At 53.9% G+C, this 22,744-nt stretch overlaps 2 protein-coding genes and 1 pseudogene across 3 annotated transcripts; 2 read left to right on the forward strand and 1 right to left on the reverse strand.

The window, feature by feature from the left end:
- The first annotated feature begins 9,000 nt into the window (after window positions 1-9,000).
- On the forward strand, window positions 9,001-11,538 carry LOC110391042 (sperm-associated antigen 4 protein-like). 2 transcript variants are annotated; one of them, XR_002433950.1, is made up of 3 exons: window positions 9,001-9,781; window positions 9,869-10,691; window positions 11,053-11,538. XR_002433950.1 is itself a non-coding variant. In XM_021382709.1 (3 exons), exons 1-3 carry the CDS (start codon window positions 10,554-10,556, stop codon window positions 11,519-11,521), a joined length of 381 nt encoding a protein of 126 aa, XP_021238384.1. In that variant the 5' UTR covers window positions 9,912-10,553; the 3' UTR covers window positions 11,522-11,538. The 2 variants fall into 2 exon arrangements, 1 of the variants encoding a protein (XP_021238384.1); XM_021382709.1 differs by lacking the exon at window positions 9,001-9,781 and having other exon boundaries at window positions 9,912-10,691; window positions 11,053-11,142; window positions 11,369-11,538.
- Window positions 11,539-13,369: 1,831 nt separating this feature from the next.
- LOC110391040 (cytochrome b5 domain-containing protein 1) lies at window positions 13,370-15,023 on the forward strand. The gene is made up of 5 exons (XM_021382707.1): window positions 13,370-13,628; window positions 13,697-13,773; window positions 14,097-14,315; window positions 14,453-14,687; window positions 14,910-15,023. Exons 1-5 carry the CDS (start codon window positions 13,385-13,387, stop codon window positions 14,918-14,920), a joined length of 786 nt encoding a protein of 261 aa, XP_021238382.1. The 5' UTR covers window positions 13,370-13,384; the 3' UTR covers window positions 14,921-15,023.
- A 46-nt stretch (window positions 15,024-15,069) lies between these two features.
- Window positions 15,070-18,568, reverse strand: LOC110391041 (annotated as a pseudogene).
- Window positions 18,569-22,744: the final 4,176 nt, after the last annotated feature.

Consider the following 22,744-nt stretch of genomic DNA (forward strand, 5'->3'; position numbering starts at 1 on the left):
CTTGACAGGTCAAACGCATAATTTGTCTCATCACATGAGATGCTTTTGGGGGTAGAAACATAGACACTAGCTCCCAGTGACACTGCTTCTGCTCTACTGAGTGAAAGGTGAGGGACAAAAGCAGCTCAGGGTATCTGCAAAGACTTGACTCCAGCCAGTAATTCATTGCATGGTGGGGAGTCTTTAGCATGTGATATCTCTTCTGCTGGTGATATTCCAAACTTTTTACCTTCAGGCCAGTCCATGATCACTTCTAAGATTCCTGGATGACTGAGGTTCCCCATCCGACCTCACTGTGTAATCAACGCAACCCACTTACTCCAAGTGGCATCAGTAGCGTGATGGGTGGAGGGAACCTTTTCCTTGAACATCCAGCTGAGCACCGGCAGTCGAGGTGCTAGAAGGAGCTGCATTTAAGTACTGGTAACTTTGGAAGCAGCTTGAACCCCCTCATACATGGCTAAGATCTCCTACTCAGTTGGAGTGTAGCACTCTTTGGACCCCCTGTATGCTTGACTTCAGAGTCCAACGGGTTGGCCTCGGGTCTCTCCTGAGGCCCTTTGCCAAAGACCCCAAGCAGGACCTTTCTCTCCTGCAGCAGTGTAGAGGATGTTCTTTTGGGGCGCACTAAAAGGAGCGCGGCCAGCAGGTCAAGGGCTGCAAGGGCTCTTCCCCGTCTACTCTGCCCTGGTCAGGCCTCACCTGGAGCACTGTATCCAGTTCTGGGCTCCCCAGTACAAAAAAGACAGGGACCTCCTGGAGAGAGTCCAGCGGAGGGCCACACAGATGATAAAGGGCATGGAGCATCTTCCCTATGAGGAAAGGCTGGGTGACCTGGGTCTGTTCAGCCTTGAGAAAAGAAGACTCAGAGGGGATCTTATTAATGTTTACAAATATCTTAAGTGTGGGAGTCAAAGGGACATAGCAAACCTCTTTTCAGCGGTCTGTGTGGACAGGACAAGGGGAAGCAGCCATAAACTTGAAGATAGGAAGTTCTGCACCAATATACAAAGGAACTTCTTCACGGTGAGGGTGACGGAGCACTGGAACAGGCTGCCCAGGAGGGTTGTGGATTCTCCTTCTCTGGAGATATTCCAGACCTGCCTGGATGCCTTCCTGTGCAGCCTGCTGCAGGGAGCCTGCTTTGCAGGGGGGTTGGACTCGATGATCTCTAGACGTCCCTTCCAACCCCTACAATTCTGTGATTCTGACAGTGACCTCATTTTACTTTCAAAGAAAACCATGAATCTGTTGAAATTACAGGCCTCTGAGAACCGGCTGCAGAAGGGTGAATTTCCTGGATGAACTCCAGGATGCTTTAGAAGCATTTCTGAACAGTTTGATGCTCATTTTAGATAACGAATTTTACCACAAGTGATTGCAATTAACCCTTTCTCGTTAATAGGGGCTTTCTCTCCTTGTTGACTAGTACTCTGAGCTTTCCTAGTTCTGTCTGTTATTTCTTTGCTTTCTTGCTTCTCTAAGGATCATTAATGGCTCTCGTTTCTTGGTCACACCTTTATCCAGGTTATTTCCCGCTGTCCATGCTAGTGGAGATCAAACACTGCTGTCCTTGCAGTGGCTTTCTCCACCTCTCTCTGCAGCTATTTCCTTCACATTGCAGAGCTTCTGGAACATGTATATCCTGCTGCATATTTTCCTCAGGAATTGTCAGGGCATTTTAAATGCACTGAAACCACTGCTGTCTGCGCTTTGGGGGCTTCCAAGTGCTCCCCGCAGTGTGGAGGGAAACAGAACTTTGAACCCCATGACCCTACTGACAGGACAGCACATAGCTGTGGTGGGAGGTGTCATGATGGGCTCAACCATTTTTCCATTTAATATCATTTGAATGCGTCCAATGCTCCCTTGTTCTTCTACCTTCCAGGCCTTCTATAGCGCCTCGTGGCAGCACTCATTCTTTTTCCCATCTGTGTGGCTTTCCCACATTAAGTCATCATTTAGTGCATGAATTCACAAAGTCCCTTCAGCTTGTGCCCTACACCTCTTGAACTAATAGTTCACATCCTAAATGTGAACTGAATTGACCCCCTGTACTGCAAAAGCGCCTGTGCTTCTGCGTAAGGCCTACCAATCCCAAAGAAAGTATGCAGAGGAAAGTTAATATTCATGAGCTTAACAGAGAGGTACTCACATTTCTGGGGGCGGCCAGCCAGTAGAGTCTCCGCCCTGGGGTTTCGCCCGGCAGATACCAGTGCTGGCTGGCTGGTAAGATGTCCATGCCGTAGGCTAGTACTGTGGTCATACGTATAACAGCAGGAGACAGTAAAGCACTGCGTTCCAGAATTAGCAAAGTCATTCAGTGAAAACAAGGAGACTTTGTTACAGGTACAGAGCAGTTTATCACAAACAAGTGTCCTCTAGCTACATGCGGAAGCACAGTCTGAAGCAGTTCACTTGTCTTCCCAAGCTAACACGAGCCCTTTCTCACGGGCTACTCGCCCATTCAGGCCATGGTCTGTACTTTTCTCACATACCTGTATATCCACGCCTATGAGGCCCAGAAGAAAGTTGCCTCCATCTAAGGTGGACTTCCTTCTTGCATCAGCAGCCAGGAGAAATTGCCCTAGAACTCCATGCAATATTGTGCCAACAAGAAAATGCACATGCATGCATACATAAACAAGCACAAATACCCACAGCCAATCAATACTCAACAAGTCCCCAAGCAATGGTAGTGCCCTTGTCCATCTCCTTTCAGTGTTACTGTTCCACTTGATGCCCTATGATATGGAATATTCATTTGGCCAGCTTGGGTCAGTCATCCAGGTTCTTTACCTGCCAGCTTCTCATGCATCCTAAATCATCTACGCAGCCCAATTCTGGACGCTAACAGGAAAATGAATTCTATCCCAGATGAAGCAGAGATACTAGTCCCACCTCCTGCCATTCTGCACTGCAGGCCAGCCTCTTTGGGAAAGCAGTCTGCTGAGATGAAAACTTGTTTTCATGGATATTTGAGTGGGTCATTCCTGCGCTTGAAGGAGGCTGTCCTTCAGGGCCCATCAGATTTCATTCATTTCTTCACCCTTCCAATGGCATCAGCTGTATCACTTCCCCAAGTAATTCGGAGCCTTCTCCTCTGAAGACCTAGCTCTGTGCTCTGCTGCTGGCCTTGCTCACTCCCCTCTGGCATCTCGGAGCCCGTCACTTCAGGTGAATACTGCTAAGGCTGACCTTGACTATCACAGCCCTGACCAGCTCTCCCTTGTTGCCCAGTACCAGACCCAGGTGAGCATCACCCATGTTGGCCCACCCACTTGTGTAAGAAGTTGCCTGGAGATGCTCCAGGCTCCTGGCACCCTGTTTTTTTTTTTGCCTGGACAGTGAATGCCGGGGCAATTGCAGTTCCCCACAGGAAGCTGCTCACTGACCTGGAGATTTCCTGGAAATGCTGACAGAAGACTTCTGCTGCCTCTCCCTAATCTCGTGGTTTGTAACCATGGCCAATACCATGCAGCCCTTACTAACTGCTCTGCTCTGTTCTGTCTTCTCCTTACTCACAGCAGATTGCCCCAACTTGTTGCCCACCTCACAGAGGAGCTCCGTATATCCGAGTTGCCTTCTCACAGGCACATCCCCCCCCTCGTCCTCCCTGCCCCTCTGTCCTGCAGAGCCTCTATCCCTCCATTGCAGCATCCCAGGTGAGCAAGCTGTCACACATCCCACTAATCCCAAAGCATCCTAATGGTGTCCTAAGAAATGGGGCTCCATCTCCTCATGTCCATGCAAATCCAGGGCAACCTGCGCAGTGACCCTGACCAGAAGAGCACTGCACCAGAGCAGTCAGAGCTCTGCTGTGCTGTGATGCACATCTGCTATGGCCTTCATGGCTGAGCTGGGCTGCCCAGAGCCCTCGGGCCCAGGACAACCTCAGCAGCTCCTTGGAGCAGAGCAGCCAGCAGGTAGTGTCCCCTCAGGGCCAGGAATTATGCCACCTGTGCATGGTGGGGCTTCTTCAGCTTCCAGATCCTAGGCATTTTTTGCCTATGTAACCAAGCAACGTGGCAAAAAACCTGCTAAGTTTCTTAATGGAGATTTAGTAAGTCAGGGTCCATCTCCACGCCTGTGTTCTGGGGAGGCAAAACAATCATCAATGGCAGTAAGTTTGTAGAATCATCAAGCTCCGACCTCTGCCGTGGGCTGGTTGCCCCCCCACCAGCTCAGGCTGCCCATGGCCTCATCCATGGCCTTGAGCACCTCCGCGGGTGTAGCACCCACAGCTCTCTGGGCAGCCTGTGCCAGAGCCTCACCACCTTCGCAGTAAAGCATTTCTACCAAACATCTTGCCTAAATCTCCCTTCTTTTTGTTAGTTTAAAGCCATTCCCTCTTGTCCTATCACTATCAGACTGTGTAACAAGTTGATCTCGCTTCTCTTTATAAGCTCTCCTCAGATACTGGCAGGCTGTAATGAGGTCTCCTCAAACCCTTTGCTTTTCCAAGCTGAGCAAGCCCAACTCCCTCAACCTCTCAAAATGGTGTTGTTGTTTTTTTTTTTTTTGTCCTTCAGATAGATGATCTTTCTGAAGAAACAAGGTTTTTTAGAGGAATTTCTGTCTTGCTCAACCTTTGGTGCAACCAAAAATCTCTCTTCAAAAGTGAGATCGTTGACTGCTAGTGCACAATATCAGAAAAAGGGAGATTGTAACCAGTTTAGATTGGCCTAGATCTTGTTCCCTGTTCTCCTCATGTACTTTGAACACTGTCCTTTTGAGTTCTTGGACAGCTCCTCAGAATAATGAAATAGAATCGAGAGTAGTGAACTATCCATAAAAAAACAGTCTTAAGATGAAAATTAAAACATAGGATTAAGATTCGAGAATTTATTGTAAATACTTATGAAAACTAGGGTCCCGTTGTGTTGAAACCAGAGTAGCAGTCCTTTTGGCATGTAAAGAAAAACACTGAGCAACTGCTGTCAGTTGAAGTTTCACGTACTCCAGAAGGTGAAGTTAATGCACTGGCGCATTAAAATATTAAGGCTCTACTGTCAAATCTGCAACAATGATTAAACTATCCAACTGTAGTGGTAGCATCGCTCCATGTGTTTGTTCCCAGTCTCTTACTTGAGAGCCATAAGAGATCTTTCTTCTTATTCTGAAATGTAAATGAGACTAAGGAAATCATACTAATGCTGAAATTTACTGACTTTGAAATGCAACTTCTGTGTGTAATTTATGTGGCCATGTATCATGAAGAATGGAGAAGACAGTTAGTCTGCTCATAACCAGTCAAATGACCTTGCCATCAAAGTTAAGCCGTAGTTCTGAATCTTGCTTTTACTGAAATGTAGATGAAGTTCCAAAGTGATAGACTCTTAGGATGATCTACGGTTGGAAAAGATGAAGTCCAACCACCAATCTGACCTGCTGGGTCCCATGGTAGGCCACTGGTGTTGGACTTGATGATCTTGACGGTCTTTTCCAACCTGAGCAATTCTATGGTTCTATCACTAAGTCGTGTTCCCTAGTGCCACATCTGTGCTTCTCTCAAGTACCTCCAGGACTGGGGACCCTAGCACTTCCCTGGACAGCTCGTTCCAATACTTGACCACTCTACCACTCTCTCCATCAAGAAAATATTTTTCCCCAGCACACCTTGAGGCCATTTCCTTATGTATATATTAAAAAAATACTGTAAAACTATAGTGCACGTTGCTTGATGTTGAATGATGCTCAGAGCTGAGATGCGCAATAACAATTTATGCCCATTAGGTTGTTGACCTGCCAGTTCTTGGTAGGTTTTAGTCCATTTGCCCTTTTAGAGGGCCCAGATTTTAGTGAAATCATTTTTTTCTAACTGCTGGCTTCTAAATGCCATCTGGGAATTGGTTACTCCCAAAAAAGCAATCCTGCTAAATTTTCCACAGACTTCTAACCTGAGTGTAACTCCTCTGCTTTCAGAAACGCATGCAGCACGAGCTGTGATGTTTTGTTTTTCAATCTATAATTATAATTTTTTAACTGAAATTTTATCCTACACTTATGCTGGATCTGGAGTACAAAAACATGGAAAGGTTACTATTTTTTTTAGCTAGACTACACAGTTATAACACTGACTATGTGGAAGAAACTGATCAAATGACTACACTGAAACCAATTTTATATAGCCCCAACTCAGAGAGCATTGTTTCAAAATGCGGTAAATAATTGCCCACGTGAAATCTTAGGCCATTGCCAGAACTTGTTGCTTTCAGGAACATATGCAGATTAGAGATACAGTCCATTTTTTTGTTTTGCATTCTACTGTCTTCTGAGGCTTTTATCATGTAGGGGAACTTTCTAAATCTGTGATGAATATAATGGAAAAATGTGTAAGTTGTTGTATGGTCTTCCATTTTATGTGGCATTTGTTTGCTTTTTTTTTTTCTCAGCGTAGTTTCTACAACAATAGGATATCAACAATCTGTATTGCCTTCATAAAGGCAAAACTTGGAGTTTCTTGCCAATTCTTTTACAGAAGTAAAAAGCAGTGCTGTTGGATCTGCTAACGAGAAATTCTGGGGCTTTTCAATCTTAAGCCCCTCTGAAAACCACTTTAGGTGCCTACCTACTGATTAGTGAAGAAATCTCCATTATAGCTCATGTCTGAAATTATCAGCACTTTTAAAGTGAGCTGGCCTGCTGCTTCTCATTCTGGTGGCAATGCCAAGCAGATGATCAGCAAGTTTGCAGATGACACCAAGCTGAGTGGTGCAGTCGACACATTGGAAGGAAGGGAAGCCATCAAGAGGGACCTGGGCAGGCTGGAGAAGTGGGCCCATTAGAACCTAATGAGGTTCAACAAGGCCAAATGCAGGGTGCTGCGCTTGGGCTGGGGCAATCCCAGGTATTTATACAAAGTGGGGGAAGAACTCCTCGAGAGCAGCCCTGCAGAGAGGGACTTGGGGGTCCTGATGGATGAGAAGCTGGACATGAGCCAGCAGTGTGTGCTGGCAGCCCGGAAGGCCAACGATGTTCTGGGCTGCATTAAAAAAAGGGTGGCCAGCAGGGAGAGGGAGGTGGTGGTCCTCCCTCTACTCAGCTCTTGTGAGGCCCCATCTGGAGTACTGCGTCCAGGCCTGGGGCCCCCAGCACAAGAAAGACATGGAGCTCTTGGAACGAGTTCAGAGGAGGCCGACCAAGATGAGCAGAGGGCTGGAGCACCTCTCCTATGAGGAAAGGTTGAGGGAACTGGGCTTGTTTAGTTTGGAGAAGAGAAGGCTCTGGGGAGACCTCATTGTGGCCTTCCACTACTTGAAGGGAGCGTATAAACAGGAGGGGGAACGATTGTTCACGAGTGTGGATAGCGATAGGATGGGGGGAATGGTTGTAAACTGAGACAGGGGAGATTTAGGTTAGATCTTAGGAGGAAGTTTTTCACACAGAGGGTGGTGACGCACTGGAACAGGTTGCCCAGGGAGGTTGTGGATGCCCCGTCCCTGGAGGCATTCAAGGCCAGGCTGGACGTGGCTCTGGGCAGCCTGGGCTGGTGGTTGGCGACCCTGCCCTCAGCAGGGGGGTTGAGACTAGATGATCTTTGAGGTCCTTTTCAACCCAGGCCATTCTATGATTCTATGATTCTGTGATGCTTGTTATCTCCTCCTCTTTTCCCAAGGCCTTTCCCAGTGCCTTCAGTGGCCATTGCTTTTGCATTTCATACCCCACTGGAGATTTTTGGCTTTGCTAATCAGATGTAAGAAGTTCAAATACTTGTCTATTTTTAAGATTTAGATAAACTTTTTCTCCCCAGAAAGATGATTAATAATCACTAAATTAATTCCAAACTTCGATGACAGTAGCAAATGGATCTGTTAAAAAATAAATAAATTACCCCTGTTATTTCAGCCTTGTGTTTAAGTGAAGCCAGGTTCTTCCTTGGCCAGTACTTGCTAGCACATGAAGTTGGAAATATCGACCATCCACGGAACTGGAGCATTAACTCTTTAACTCCCGGTGCACTACATGACATTATGATGTGGAACACCGATACCAAAAATCCTAAAACCACGACATGCACCTTGGGTGCTGCATTCCGTGTTGGATGTCTCGCTTTGAGAGTGTTCCTGCACTGTGCTCACAGAAGAGCGATGGTGCTGGCAAAGGGATTCAGAAGGAAGCTGTGTGGGGAGCGGCTGAGGGAACTGGGAGACAAGAAGAGCCAAAGAACATCAACTGGTGTTGGCCCCATCTAGAGTCCTGCACTTGGGCCTGGGCCCCCAGCACGAGAGAGACATGGAGCAGCTGGAGTGGGTCCAGAGGGGGCCACGAGGATTCTCTGAGGGCTGGAGAACTTCTCCTACGAAGAAAGGCTGAAGGAGCTGGGGGTGTTCATCCTGGAGAAGAGAAGGATCTGGGTGGCCTCGCACTCCTTAAAGGGAGCCGACAAACAGGAGGGAGAGAGACTTTGTACGCAGGCAGGCTGTTATAGGATGGGGGGGAGGGTTTTACATTAAAAGAGGGGAAACTGAGGTGAGACGTGAGGAGGGAATTCTTTACTGAGAGGGCGGTGAGGCCGCGGCAGTGCTGCCCAGAGCAGTGTGGGTTCTCCGTCCCTGGAGGTGCCCAAGGCCGTGGCGGGGTCTGGGCAGCCTGAGCTGCATGGTGCAGCCAGCCCATGGCAGGGGTGGGGCTGGGTGGGCTCTGAGATCCCTTCCAGCAGCACCATAATTTGATTTTATGGTACCATGAACCTTACGGTCCCTTGCAACACAACCATTCATGGATTACATGTTCTACGAACTTTAAGGTCCCTTCAAAGCCAACCATGCTGTGATTCTATCGTTCTATCACTCAGATGTGGAGAGCCACCCCACCACCCCTCTATGGCAGCGGAGGGACTGGGTGAGGATGGTGACCGTGACAATAGCACCGGTGGGATTGGGTGGGGCACATGGGGACACTGCATGGGGGGAGTGATGATGGCAGTGGGCGCCAAGATGGACAGATGCCGCCAGGGGACAGCACTGATGGCCCCAGGTCCTGGCTGGGACAGACACCTTCCACCTTCCCGTCCCGGCCGCTTGGCTGCTCCGGAGCTGCTCTCCACCAGCGGCTCCCACTCAGCCCAAGAGCTGCTGCGGCCCCCCCACTATTAGGATGTGGACCGAGTAGGACCCAAGGGCCCCGGTGCCGCTTCCCGAGAACGTCCTCGAGTTGCCCTTGCTTTGGCCTCGCAGTAGGCCTGGCAGTCGGCCCACCACGCTGCTTTTGGTGCCACCGGGTGCACCCAGGGGAAACGGGAGCAGCTCTGGGGCGCTGAGCTGCACGGCCACGGTGCTGCAGTGCCCTGGAGGTCGCGGGCACAGACGTGTCCTCAGTCCGCACCATTCCTGAAGTCCTCCGCTCACCTGCGGCCTCTCACGCAACAAGGAAAAGACAGCATGAGCACAGGGACCAGTAGCAACCCCTGTACTATAACCATCTCTCTGCCTTGTCAATTGCTCCAGTGGTCAACGTGTATCTCGGAGGGACTTTGTGGAAACTCCAGAAAATGCAGGAAGACGACAGGGCAGAGGTCAGTGACCGTGGGCACAGACATCCTTCCTCAGTCCTGGCCTCTTGTGCCCGCCAGCACGGAGCTCACAGCCCTCTGGATGCGGCTTGCCTGGCGTGTCGGACCTCTGGGCGCTGGCAGTCACACTGAGCTGCCCGCTGACGTGGTCATGTCCTGACATCGTTTCTTGTCTTTCCCCATAGATACAGCAATTCCAGCAGGCAGTGTCCGAGCTCAGAGCACAGCAGTGCCATCAGACACCTGACTGGGCGCTGAAAAGCTTTGGTGAGGACACAGGCAGGCAAGCCCTGCTACACTGTGCTTCTCCACGTCTGCAGCCTCTTGCACTCATCTCCTTCCTCATCATTACAGGTGCCACCATCGACATGCGGAGAACTTCTGAGACATATGAATACAAGAAGTGGAGTTGCAGGCTCTGCAGGCTCTTCTCCCCCAGGAACCCTCCGGATACTATACTGCAGGTATCGTGGCGGCAATCAGCAGTGCTGGTTGCAACCCTCGCTCTCCCCTCAGGGGTCTCCCCTCAGCCCCAGCATACTGTTCAAGCCGTGAAACCAAAGGCCCGATACGGGGCTGGGTGTGCTGGAAATCGGTGGTTCCCCTCAGGAGGGCACCTGAGCTCAACTGCTGTGTGTGGCCCGCAATCCTCAGGCACAGCTGGCCGAGAGAGCTCCTCCCCGGGGACACCTCGGTGCCACAGCCGTCCCAGCAGTCCCTCGGGGGGGCGGAGCTGGGGCCTGCAGAGCCAGTGCTGGACAGAGATGCTTCCCTGAGGTCCCACTCCGATGTTTTCCTAACCACCATCTTCCCCTTGTCAGTCACACCGACAGCCCCTTTGTCGGGCAGGGAGCTAAGGCCCTGTCTTTCTGCCCGTTTCCTCACACGGAAGCCACTCACAAGCAGAAGTACGACCCACAGACGCTCGCTGCCTTTGCCTTCCGCTAAACCAGGAGCGGTATGGCCCAGCGCTCTCTCCTACTTCTCTGCTCTCCCATTCCGTTTGCAGCCGAGTACTTCCCCCGGAGAGTGCTGGCCCATGGAAGGACATCAGGGCCAGGTGGTCATCAGGTTGCCAGCTGAAATCCTACCCACTTGTGTCACCGTGCAGCACATCTTCCAAGAGGTGTCTCCGTCTGGCACCATCAGCAGTGCCCCCAGAGACATCGCTGTCTTGGTAAGTCTCTGCTGGGCACTTCAGCCTGGGATCTGGCCGTGGGGCAGTGCCGGAGCAGGGACTTGCTTGCTTGTGGGCATCCTCAGAGCCTCGTGTCCCGCTGTCTCCTGAGCACTGCAGCGCCCCAGGGGATGTTTCAGAAGCTGGAGAGGTGGAATCCCTCTTAAGCCTTGCTTTGCTCAGCGTCTTTGGGGTTCTTGATCAGACCTCGGGGTGGAGACCGAGCTCCACTGGAAGCAGTGCCAGCCTACTGCCAGAGCCCCAGGGCAGCGGGTGGTGGACAGCCACGTGCTGAGACAACACACACCTTTGCTCTGTGTGGCACGAGTCTGAGTGGCACTCCTTGTGCTTTGTTTGCAAGGGACTGTATGCAAGCAGAAAAGAGGAGATTCCCCTTGGATCATTCACCTTTGATGTGCGGAAAGAGCCCATCCAGACCTTTGTGCTGACGGTACGGTGCATGCACGGGGCAGCACGCCATCGAGGACGCCTGCTGCCTGCCCCTCCCTGTGTCCCCAGATGCCAGCAGCCCCGCAACCTGGAGCCCTCCGGTTCCACAGCCCCGCTCTCCTGCTTTCTGGAGCTCCTTAGCAACAGGACTGGCAGGGGGAGAGCCCCTGAGCGCAGCATGGGGCCTTACACACCCCTTTCTTTATTCTTCCCCATTTCCTCTGCAGAATAATCCTCCCAGAGCCTTCCAGTATATCAAGTTTCTGGTGAAGAGCAACTGGGGACATCCAAAATACACCTGCATTTATCGAGTGCAGGTGCATGGGAAGGTGGTGAAACAGAAAAAACGGTTTTTTAATGGATTGGCAGACGTAAAATAAAGACATCAACTACTTACTGAATTGTGTCTGGGGAGAGATGGGGCACAGCTATGTGGGGTGGGCAGCTCATCATTCGTCTCCACCCTCCCAAAGCTCTGCGCCGGGCTCGCCGGTGCTCCCCTGAAACCAACACGGCAACCACTCGCCGCAACGGCCGGGCTGAGGCAGAAACCCAGGCGGAGGAGCCACAGCCTTTCTGGGCTGACGTGCAGCCAGGTGGACCTCCCGAGGAGCGACAGAGCTGCCCAGACCGTTGGCTGTGGGGAACTCTGGAATCTGAAGCCCCCCAGGCACCTGTGGGAAGAGGGGCGGTTGTCATGGGCGCGAGTGTGCCCAGCACCACCGACCTGGGGAGCAGGCGGCCAGGCTGCAAGAGAAAATCAGCAGGCTGAGATGTGTCCGGCAGTCAGACAGAGAGATTGACGCCTGGGATCGGGCAGTGACACGGGCTGAGCGACAGCCCTGTCTTGAGCCCCAGCAAGGGGTAGAAACAAGGCTGCCTCTTTTCCGCTGCTCACAGGATTGTGTTGGGACAGCGCACCAAAATGCATGCAGTTACTTCCTGTGACTTGAGGGTCAGATGAGAAAAATCCCTCCCGCTGTAAGAGCGGAGCGAGTCCAGGAGCACCTCACGGGGCTGGAGTTGTACCAAGGGTGTTGGGAAGCAGTAGGAGCAGTACCTGGAGTGCTGCACCTGTGTCCCATTTAGGGGGTGGTGTGTCAAGGGGGGAGCTGCAAGAATGGTATCACACGGTGACAGCATGATCACCACAGGGGCTTTAATGGGGCTGCAGGAAGCCCCCCAGCTCCTGTGGTCATTTTGGGGAGGATGGGTAATCATTCCTCAGAGTGCATTGCAGGTGCACATCACATGGGCGGTTCTGTCATACACAGGGGTCTGTCCCCTGGGGGGGCCATTACAGGGGCACAGAGCAGCAGCACGCTCCACCTCTACGGACACGGTGCAGTGCCAGGCACGTGGCCAGGCCCAGCACATGCGGCTCCCTGCCCGAGAACACATGGCAGGGGGGGGCAGCCTTACATCACTGTCACCTCACCATATCCCAGCCACTCCCATGTGGCCCCGTTCCCCTGCCTGTAGCCCCACTGACCCCCCACATAAATCCCAGGACTCCCATAGCACCCCTACAGACTCCCTCTATAGCTCCCATGACCACTTACAGGACACTCACAGCCACCCCCTCTCACCCAGCTCCCAGGACCCCTTGAGCACCCCACAGCACCTCCAAGGCCCCATGAGCACCTACAGCAACCCACAGACCCCACGACCTCTACAGCATTCCATAGCCTACCCAAAGCTATAGCTCCTAGGATTACTTACAGAACCCTATAGCCCCCTTATAGCTCCACGGACCCCTATAGAAATCCCATGCCCCATCCCCCGCAGACCCTGTAGAGTCCCCTATGCTCGCTTATGCACCCCTGTATGCCCCACAGCCCCCCTACAGCTTCTGTAGCCTCTTCACAGCTCCTCCAAGTTCCATATATGCCCTATAGCCCTCCACAGCCCCCCAAGGCACCCACAGGCTCCCTACAAAATCTACGGGGCCTCCATAGAGCCCCTGTAGCCTCCCTACAGTACCCCGATAGCTCCCAGGACCCCACAACACCCCCCAAGAGCCCAATCCCTATAGGCTCCACAGCCCTCGGAGCCCCCCCCATGCCACCGTGCCCCCCCGCGCCCCATGTCCCCGTGTCCCCCTATATCCCTCGGCCCCGCTCTCCTCCGCGGCGCCGCCGCACCCCGGCAGTCCCCGCGCAGCCGCCCACGGTCGCGTTTCCCGGCGTGCCCTGCAGAGGCGGCGGGGTGGAACTTCGGGCGGGCTGTGATGTGCCGACGCCATGGCAACGCGGGGCCGGGCTGGGCGGGGGCTGCACGCAGCCGATCGGGAGAGGGCGCTTGGCTTTGGCGTTGGCGTTGCCATGGAAACGGCGCTGCTTTCCGGCGGCGTTGCCATGGCAGCTGGCGGCGCGGAGCAGCGGCCCCGATACTTTACGGCGCGGGAGGTGGCGGAGGCCGGGCGGCCCTGGCTCAGCGCTCTGGGCCGCGTTTACGACCTGGGTCCGCTGCTGCGGGAGCGCCGTGGTACGGGGTGGGGGCCGCTGTGTGGAGGGGTCGCGGTGTGGGGGCCCGAGTCTGACCTGCTCCCCCAGGTGACGTCACCCTGGCCCCGCTGCTGGCCGCTGTCGGCACCGACGTCAGCCACTGGTTTGATCCCGAGAGCGGTGACGTGAGTGGGGGGGCAGTTGGGAGTGTCCCCGCATACAGCGGGGTTCGGGGTGGAGCGTCCCGGGGCGGCGTGGGGTGTCCAAGTGAAGTGGGGGAGGGGTCCCGGCGCGGTTTTCGGGGTCCCTGTGTGGTGCTGGGGGGTCCCGGTGTGAAGTGGGGGGGCTTCTGCTGGAGTGCTGGGGGTCCCCTTGCCGGTGTTTGGAGTCCCGGTGCAGCGGGGGTGCGAGCTTCACGATCCCGGTGTGAGGCTGGGGATCCCCATACGGGCAGGGTGGGGGTCTCCAATCCCTGCCGTGCACTTCAAGCGTCCCCCCCCACCGGCAGCCGCTGCCCCGTGTGGAGCCCTGCACTGGCCAGACCAGCTCCCGGTACCCGGTGGGGAGCCCGGGCAGCTCCCAGCCCCGCACACCGCGTTCAGACGGGGCCCCTCCGTTGGACACTGCATGGTGGCGGGACCCCTGGCTGCAGGTGGGACGCCTGACAGCCGCCCCCCGCCTGTTGCGCCTCTGCAACACTCTGACAGGCCAGAACCACATCATCGAGGTCAGTGAGGGTGGGGGCACCCCGACCCCGAGATATGACCCCGCTACCCGGTGGGGTCCTGCTGTCACCGACGAGGTGCTGGGAACTGGGGACCCACAGCCCTGACCCCATCCCCTTCCCTTGTTGGGGTCCCCCAGGTGTGTGGGGAGGAGCCGGTGGGAGCGGCGCTGTGGCGGGCGCGGGGCTGGAATGAGCAGCTGGAGAGATACACAGCATGCTATGGGGGTGTCCCGCTGTGCCCCCACCTCACCCTGGAGCAGAACGGGATCCCTGACACCACCTCCGAGCTGCGCAGCCTGCGCCTTGACCCAAAGGACTTCATCCCCACCGTGCTTCTCTATTTCGGTGACGACGCTGGCAACTCTCGGGAAGGTAGGACCTCTAAGCACACCCACGTCCCTCACCTCCTCAAAACCCTCAAACCTACCCCCTCCACCGCAGAATGCACAGGACACCCCAAGACCCCCCCAAAAAATCCCCAGGACTCTGTCCCTCTAAGAACCCCTAAAACCCTTAAGACAGCCACAGAATTTCCCAGGACCCCCAGACCACCCCCATCATCCCAAAACTTCCACCCCACTCTTCCTTTTCCAGCCCCACAGTGACATCTTCCCCACCGTGAGCTGTGGATGGTACTGTGGGGGCATTGCCCCCATTTTGGGTTCCAGTTGTGTTTTTGCAGCACAATAAAGCTGTTTTATTAAATTATTATTTGTTGTTGAAAAATCGTTTTGTGCGGGGTCAGGGCGGGGTAATCCAGGATCCCATGGTTTAGGGGCACCCCTGAGGGTCTGTTTGCAAAGAAGAGCCTGGTGCTAATGAGCAGCCCTGCTAATGAATGGCAGATGACCCCTCTATCCCCCCAACCTGTGATCTGTGATCCTGCTCTTCTCCCCACATTGACCCTATCCCAGTGGCCTTGAGGAACTCCTGTGCAGATCCAAGGATGTTGTTGGTGTTATGGTCACTGCAGAGGGAGGCTCCCACCCACATGCACCCATCTGGCATGCACACCCACCATTTGCAGCTCAGCAGTGCCACAGGACACAAGGTTGCATCCTCCCACTGGGCTGGAAGAGGGGGGATTGGACACGATCCTATGGCACCCCTAAAGCACCTAATAGTCCCCTGAGATCCCAATACCCCTACAGCATCCATATGGCTCTCATAACCACCTAGAGTACCCTCATAGCATCTCTATAGCTCCCAGGAACCCAATGGAATCAGATAGGCCCCTGTTTCTCCCAGGACCTCCTAACCCCCAGAGCACTCCCTGTGGCCCTTATAACCACCTATAGCATCCTATATCTACCTAGAACTCCCAAACACCACTAATGTTCTAAAGACCAATAAAAGCACCAATATATCCCACATATAGCTACCATGACAGTCTACAGTAACCCCATAGCCACCCTGTCTCTCCCATGACAACCTATACCCCCCCCAAGCATCCCCATAGCACCCCTATAATTCTCAGGACTGCATATAACACCCCCATGGCTCCCTCTACCTCCCATGAGCAACTGTAGCTCCCAGGACATCTATAGGATTGCCTATGGTGCTCTTGTAGCTCCCAAGACCCTTGCAGCACCACAGTTTCCCCCCTATAGCTCCAAGGATTGCCTATAGGACCAACTGCAGCAGTTCTGTAGCACTCCCATTGCACCTCTACAGCTTCCAGGCGCCCTATAGCACATCCATAGCATCTCTATAGCTCCCAGAACCACCTATAGCATCCCTATAGCACCTAGTATCACATATAGCACCCTCTAGGTCCCTTACAGCTCCCAAACCCTATAATAACCCTGTGTCCCAGCCCCTATGGACCCCTATGTCCACCTATACACCCCTATAGGTCCCATAGCTCCCTGAAACCCCTATAGCCCCCTTATCATAGAATGGCTTGGGCTGAAAGGGACCTTAAAACCCATCCAGTTCCAGCCCTCCTGCCATGAGCTAGTTCCCACCCACCAGCTCCAGGTGCCTAGGGCCCCATCCAATCTGGCATTGAACACCTCCAGGGATGGGGCATTCACAGCTCATCTGGGCAGACTGTTTCAGTTCCTCACCACCTTGAGTAAATTTCTTCCTAACACCTAACCTGAATCTCCCCTCTTTTAGTTTAAAGCTATTCTTCCTTGTCCTATTGCTATCAGACCATGTAGAAAGTCACTCTCCCTCTTAGAAGCTCTTGTTAAGTACTGGAAGGCCAGTGTGAGGTCTCCCCAGAGCCTTCTCATCCATCTCCAGCCTGAACAATCCCAGCTCCCACAGCCTGTCTTTGTCAGAGGTGCTTCAGCCCTCTGATCATCTTCATGGCTCTTCTCTGGAGCCATTCCTAAATCATAGAATCATAGAATGGCTTGGGTTGGAAGGGACCTCAAAGATTATCTAGTTCCAACCCCTCATAGACTTGTACATGTTCATTCTCATCAGGTGGTTTTAAACTTGCACTTTGTTTACACTGAGAAGGACTTCTTTTTAAAGAAGGGTATGTTCAAAGAGCTGCCAGCTCTGTTCCATTCCTTTGCCCCTTAGGACTGTTTCCCAAGGAACCTCATTCAATAATTCCTTTAAAAAACAAATGTTTGCTCTTCGGAAGTTCTGGGTCTTGTCTTGGCTTTTTTGCAGGCCTGTATTCCTTGAGATCACAAACTGGCCAGTTCATTAGTGCTACAGCCCAGGCTGCCTCAATTCTGTAATATTTAATGAGCTCCTCTACATTGGTGAGCAACAGGTGCAGTAATGCTTCACCTCTAGTTGATTTGTCCAATACCTGGACCAGGAAGTTATCCTCAACACACTCCAGGAGTCTCCTGGATTGCTTGCAGCCCACTGTGTTGCTTTCCTAGCATCTATCTGGGTGGTTGAAATCTCCCATCAGGACGAGGGCATGCAAGCATGACACCTCTTGTAGCTGAATCAAGAAGGCCTCATCCACAGGCTCCCCTTGATCAGGTGGCCTGTAGTAGTCCCCAACCAGCAGATGTCCTTTTTTGGTCTGGTCCCTAATTTTAACCCACAAGCTCTCAACCTGATCGTGGCTGTATTTCAGAGGCAGCTCTTTGCAATCTGTCTACTCCTTAGCTTAGAGGGCAATTCCCTCACCCCTCCTGCCCTGCCTATCTCTTCTGAAGGTCTTGTAGTCTTTGATCATCACGCTCCAGTCTTGTGAATCTTCCCACCACATTTCTGTGATTGCAATTAGGTCATATCACCACTTGGATATGGAGACAAACAGGATGCAAGTAAGGCTGGAGCGGGGACATATTGCTTTGATTGACATGATGGAGTAATAGCATCTTTGCGTTATCAAGGAGCCCCGTGTAGGATGCCTTTTGCCACTACGGCCATGGCAATGGAGCTGAACTTCTGGATGTGGGCAGCTGCAAAGAGCATCCTGCATGCCTGACTGTGGGAATAGAGCCAAGATCTTCCTACAAAACTCTGAGAAAGGCTGAGGAATTTCCGTGAGGAAGAGAGCAGGTTGGTGCCGGAGCAGAAGTGGAAGGAATCCAAATATTTGTGTAAGAATATAACAGCAAAAAAAAAAAATCTATTTATGTAAATAAATAAATAAATAAATACTAGATGTATAAAAGAATATTAAACACCCCTGTCATCAGACAGACCGCAAGCCAATTGTAGAGAGAGATGAGACATTTATTGCTGCTGGAAAATGTCCATGAAATCATTTTCTTCAGTGCATTCTTGAGCTGTTTGTTCCTCATGCTGTAGATGAGGGGATTCAGTGCTGGAGGCAGCACCGAGACAGAACTGCCACCATCAGGTCCAGGGCTGGGGAAGAGATGGACAGAGGCTTCAGGCAGGAAAAGAAGTCAGTGCTAAGAAACAGGGAGACAACGGCCAAGTGAGGGAGGCATGTGGAAAAGGCTTTGTGCCATCCCTGCTCAGAGGGGATCCTTAGCACAATCCTGAAGATCTGAAAATAAGTCATCATGATGAAAACAAAACAGCCAAACACTAAAGAAACACTAAATACAACAAGCCCCAATTCCCTTCAGTAGGAGTGTGAGCAGGAGAGCTTGAGGACCTGGGGGATTTCAAAGAAGAACTTGTCCACAGCATTGCCTTGGCAGAGTGGCACTGAAAACGTATTGGCAGTGTGCAGCAAAGCGTAGAGAAACCCACAGCCCCAGACAGCTGCTGCCATATTGGCACTGGCTCTGCCCCCCAGGAGGGTCCCATAGAGCAGAGGTTTTGCAAATGGCCACATAACGGTCATAGGCCATGTCATAAGTAAAAGGGTGAGGTTTGTTAATCAAATCGAAACTTAAGGATTGTTTTGTGAAAGCCCCCCCTGGGGTGAGGGTTCAAAGGCAAATCGAGGATTGCTTTGTAAAAAGCCCCCTCCTCAGGACATCAGGTAACACAAACAACGTTGCAACCACGGGAACCGCTGGAGGCGGTGGAGATAACTACGAACCTTCATCTCAGCGACCACCAGGAGTCAGATCCCGACCCCCTAGCAACAGCCCGCGTACACTGGAAGGTCACGTATACAGGAAATAAGGACTGTATAAAGACGGGACTCAAACCCCGCTCAGGTTGCGAGCCGTTGGCGGAGCACTGACTCCCTGGCTGCCCAGCGTTGTTTTGCTCACTTTGCTGCTTGCTTAATTAAATAAATAGTCAATTGAGTTGTTGCAAATTGGGCCTGGTCTCATTTGTCATGGAAGTTTAAAACAAACACGCTCCGCAGGGAGCGAGGCTGTTGGCGAGGGCCAGCGGGCCCCCGCAGAGGAAGCAGCAGTGCCGAGGCAAGGGTACGAGGCAGGTGGAGCCTGCTGGGGGCATCGGGCTGGGGGCAAGCACGGACACGGCCCACGGCGGCCAGAGGGAGCGGGGCAGTCAGGGGAAGCCTCTGGTTTGACCCCACGGGAGGCCAAGCCCCAGGAGGTGGCCGAGAGATGGCTCAGGCTGGCAGCGGGGGCTGCAGAGCGGAGTCGTGCTGAGCTGCCCCAGGCAGGGCACGGCCGCTGCGGGTCTGTAAAGCTCTCGGTGGAGCGCGGAGCGTGGGGACCCCTGAGAACAACCCCCACCCATGCTGCCCTCTCACTGCAGCTGGGACGGAGCCCGGAGGCATCCCAAGGCCCGACCTCTGGTGAGGGCCTCTGCGGAGGCCGCTCCCGCCTGCCTCGGCCCGCACAGAGCAGGGCCAGTGCACAGCCAGGCTCTTTCCTCCCACAGAAGCCTCCACGCGCAGGCGGAATTGAGGCGGCCCGGGCACAAGATGAACCTGCTGACACTGTTCATCATGCTGCACGTGCTGACTGCTGGTGAGTGCTGATGAGCAAACATCCTGCAGTGACCGCGCGGCTCTGCTGGATGCTGTCAGCGTGAGCAGAGGCCTCCAGAGGCACCAGAGCGGCACCTTCCACCTTCCCGTCCCGGCCGCTTGGCTGCTCCGGAGCTGCTCTCCACCAGCGGCTCCCACTCAGCCCAAGAGCTGCTGCGGCCCCCCCACTATTAGGATGTGGACCGAGTAGGACCCAAGGGCCCCGGTGCCGCTTCCCGAGAACGTCCTCGAGTTGCCCTTGCTTTGGCCTCGCAGTAGGCCTGGCAGTCGGCCCACCACGCTGCTTTTGGTGCCACCGGGTGCACCCAGGGGAAATGGGAGCAGCTCTGGGGCGCTGAGCTGCACGGCCACGGTGCTGCAGTGCCCTGGAGGTCGTGGGCACAGACATCCTGCCTCAGTCCTGGCCTCTTGTGCCTGCCAGCAGGGAGCTCACAGCCCTCTGGGCACGCTCTGCCTTGAGTTTCTCGTCCAGCCTTTTCCATGACCCTCTCAACTTCACTGTGCTGTGATTCTTCAGTTCTATGATTTTCCATGACTCTCCTTACCCAACTGAGCTGTGATTCTATGGTTCTATGATCTTCGAGGACCCCCCAATCCCACCATTCTGGGAACACACAGTTGTATGGCCTTCCAGGACCATCCCTTCCCAACCATTCCAGTATTCCACGAGTCTACAACTGACAGAGCCCCTTCCAACCCAACCCCTGTACGGTTCTATGCCCTCATGAAACGGGATTCCCGAATACACTCTATGAACAGACTTTGTGGCTAAGCAACACAGCCTGTTCTGCACAGAAAGATGCGTAACAGTTTGATACCGGACAAAACCGGTTCTGAGCCGTCAACTGTAACAAGGTTAAGAGATGAGCGTGAGGAAGACATCGAGCCCTACTGCTTTCTTTGGTGCGCATGTTTGGTGCAGCGATCCCCCAGCACCCAGCGCTGTAACAAAGGCAATCCCTGCTTAACAGAACTCGCTGGCGCGTCAAGTTGCTTTGATGCATTTTCTCCGCTTCACGGAGACCCCTCCCTCCCACCCACGCTGCAGTTGGGCAGCCACATGGCTGTACAGCCGCTGCGGGACCCGAGCCCCACATCCACGTCTAGGGAGCGGCAGCGAGAGAGCGTCCCGGCCGCGGGGCGAGCAACGACACGAAAGCGACAGGACACGGCAGCAACGCCGGCGGCAGACGACAGAAATGCGGACCCGCCGCGGAACTTTCAAGAACTACCTCGTGCCGTCACGGCGTTTCGCCCCGCCTACCGTCCGCCACGACCAATCAGCGGCCGCGCGTTGGTAAATGCAGCCAATAGGAAGCGCTCGGCGCTCAGCAGTTGGACTGAGGCGCAGTGAGTGGGGCTGCGCGGAACTGCGCATGTGCGGGATGCCCGAGCCGAGCTCGCTGCCGGGGGCACGCACTGCGCATGCTCCAAGGGCGGAGTGGGAGGAACCATTGAGCGGTGCCATGGGGGGGCGTGGGCGATGGCGGTGGGGCGGTCACTTCTCGGAGCTGCGCCCGTGAGACCGAGAAAGCGTCATAGCCCCGAACGAACCGTGGCCGTCTGATTTCCCTCGCCCCCCTTACATCCCCGCGACAAACCCCAGCAACGCCCCCCCCCCAGTTATGGGTCTGAGGAATGGGGTCCCACTGTTGCGGGGGAGCCCTCGCCCCCAGCCCGGGGGAAAAACCCCACATTTGGAGTATCACCCGGGGGGGGCAGTGACATCAGTGGGTTCCATTCCCAGGTCACCCACCCTGTGCCTCACTGCCTCCATGGCAGCCTCGGTCCAATTTCTCTGTCTCGATTTGAAGGAGTAAATGCACAATATATTTTTGCAGCGTATTTGTGGGAATACAGCTGTTGAATTGCTGCATTATGTGACTATTTCTGAATTACTAATTATCAGCTTTAACTAAGCGCTGGAGCGTAATGAGAAGTTGGCAGCAGCTTACGTTAGACAACAAATTAAACATAAATGGCCCCAAAATGCAACTGCCGGGGACAGCCGCAAAAGCTCGACGGCGCTTGAGAAAGATGTGGACGGCGGTGGAGTTCCTGCAGCGCTCGACAGAGGGCGCCCGCGGAGCGGGGACAGGTGAGCAGCGCTGTGCGCGTCCGCTGCGCCGCGGGGTGCCACGCGTGCCCGCGCCGCGCGTGGAGTCGGGCCGGGAAACCGCTGCGGTCTCGGAGTCCTCTGCGCACAGCTGCGATAGCCGGGTCGCTGAGTTCGTCTGCGTTGTGGTCGTTGTCTCCTCGCACAACTCGTGGAGGAGTCTTCTGCTTTTTCGTGGGCAGCCTTATCACAGGATCACGGGATCGCGGGGGTTGGAAGGCACCTCCGGAGATCACCGAGTCCCGCCCTCTGCTACAGCAGTTCCCTGGCACAGGTCGGCGTCCGGACGGGTCTTGAATATCTCCATAGGAGACTCCACAGCCTCCCTGGGCAGCCCGTTGCAGCGCTCTGTCACCCCGACCGTACAGAAGTTCTTCTGCGTGTTAGAACAGAACTTCTCTGTTCGAGTTTGAGGCCATCGCTCCTTGTCCTATCATTGCACACTGCCGAGAAGAGCCTGGCCTCATCCACCCCGCCTCCCTTTAGAGGTGCATACACCTTTATCACATCTCCTCTCAGTCTTCTTTTCCCCAGGCTGAGCAGACCTGGGTCACTCAGCCTTTCCTCATAGGGGAGATGCTCCAGGCCCTTTATCATCTTTGTGGCTGGACTCCTTCTAGGAGAACCCTGCTTTTTTTGAGCTGAGGAGCCCAGAACTGGACACAGTATTCTAAATGTGGCCTCCCCAGAGGAGGGCAGAGCACGAGGAGAACCTCCCTTGCCTTGCTGCCCTCGCTCTTTGTAAAGCTCCCCAGGATACCGTAGGCCTTGTTGGCCACCAGGGCACACTGCTGGCTCATGGGCAACCTGCTGATCACCAGGACCCCCAGGTCCTTCTCTGCAGTGCCCCTCTCCAGCAGCTCAGCCTCCAACCTGCACTGACGCTGCAGTTATTCTTCCTCAGGTGTAAGACTCTACGCTTGCTCCCGTTCAACCTCATCAGGTTCCTCTTTGCCCAGCTCTCTGCTCTGTCCGGGTCTTGTTGAATGGCGG

Source organism: Numida meleagris, unplaced genomic scaffold (assembly GCF_002078875.1).
Source record: "Numida meleagris isolate 19003 breed g44 Domestic line unplaced genomic scaffold, NumMel1.0 unplaced_Scaffold272, whole genome shotgun sequence".
NCBI lineage: Eukaryota > Metazoa > Chordata > Aves > Galliformes > Numididae > Numida > Numida meleagris.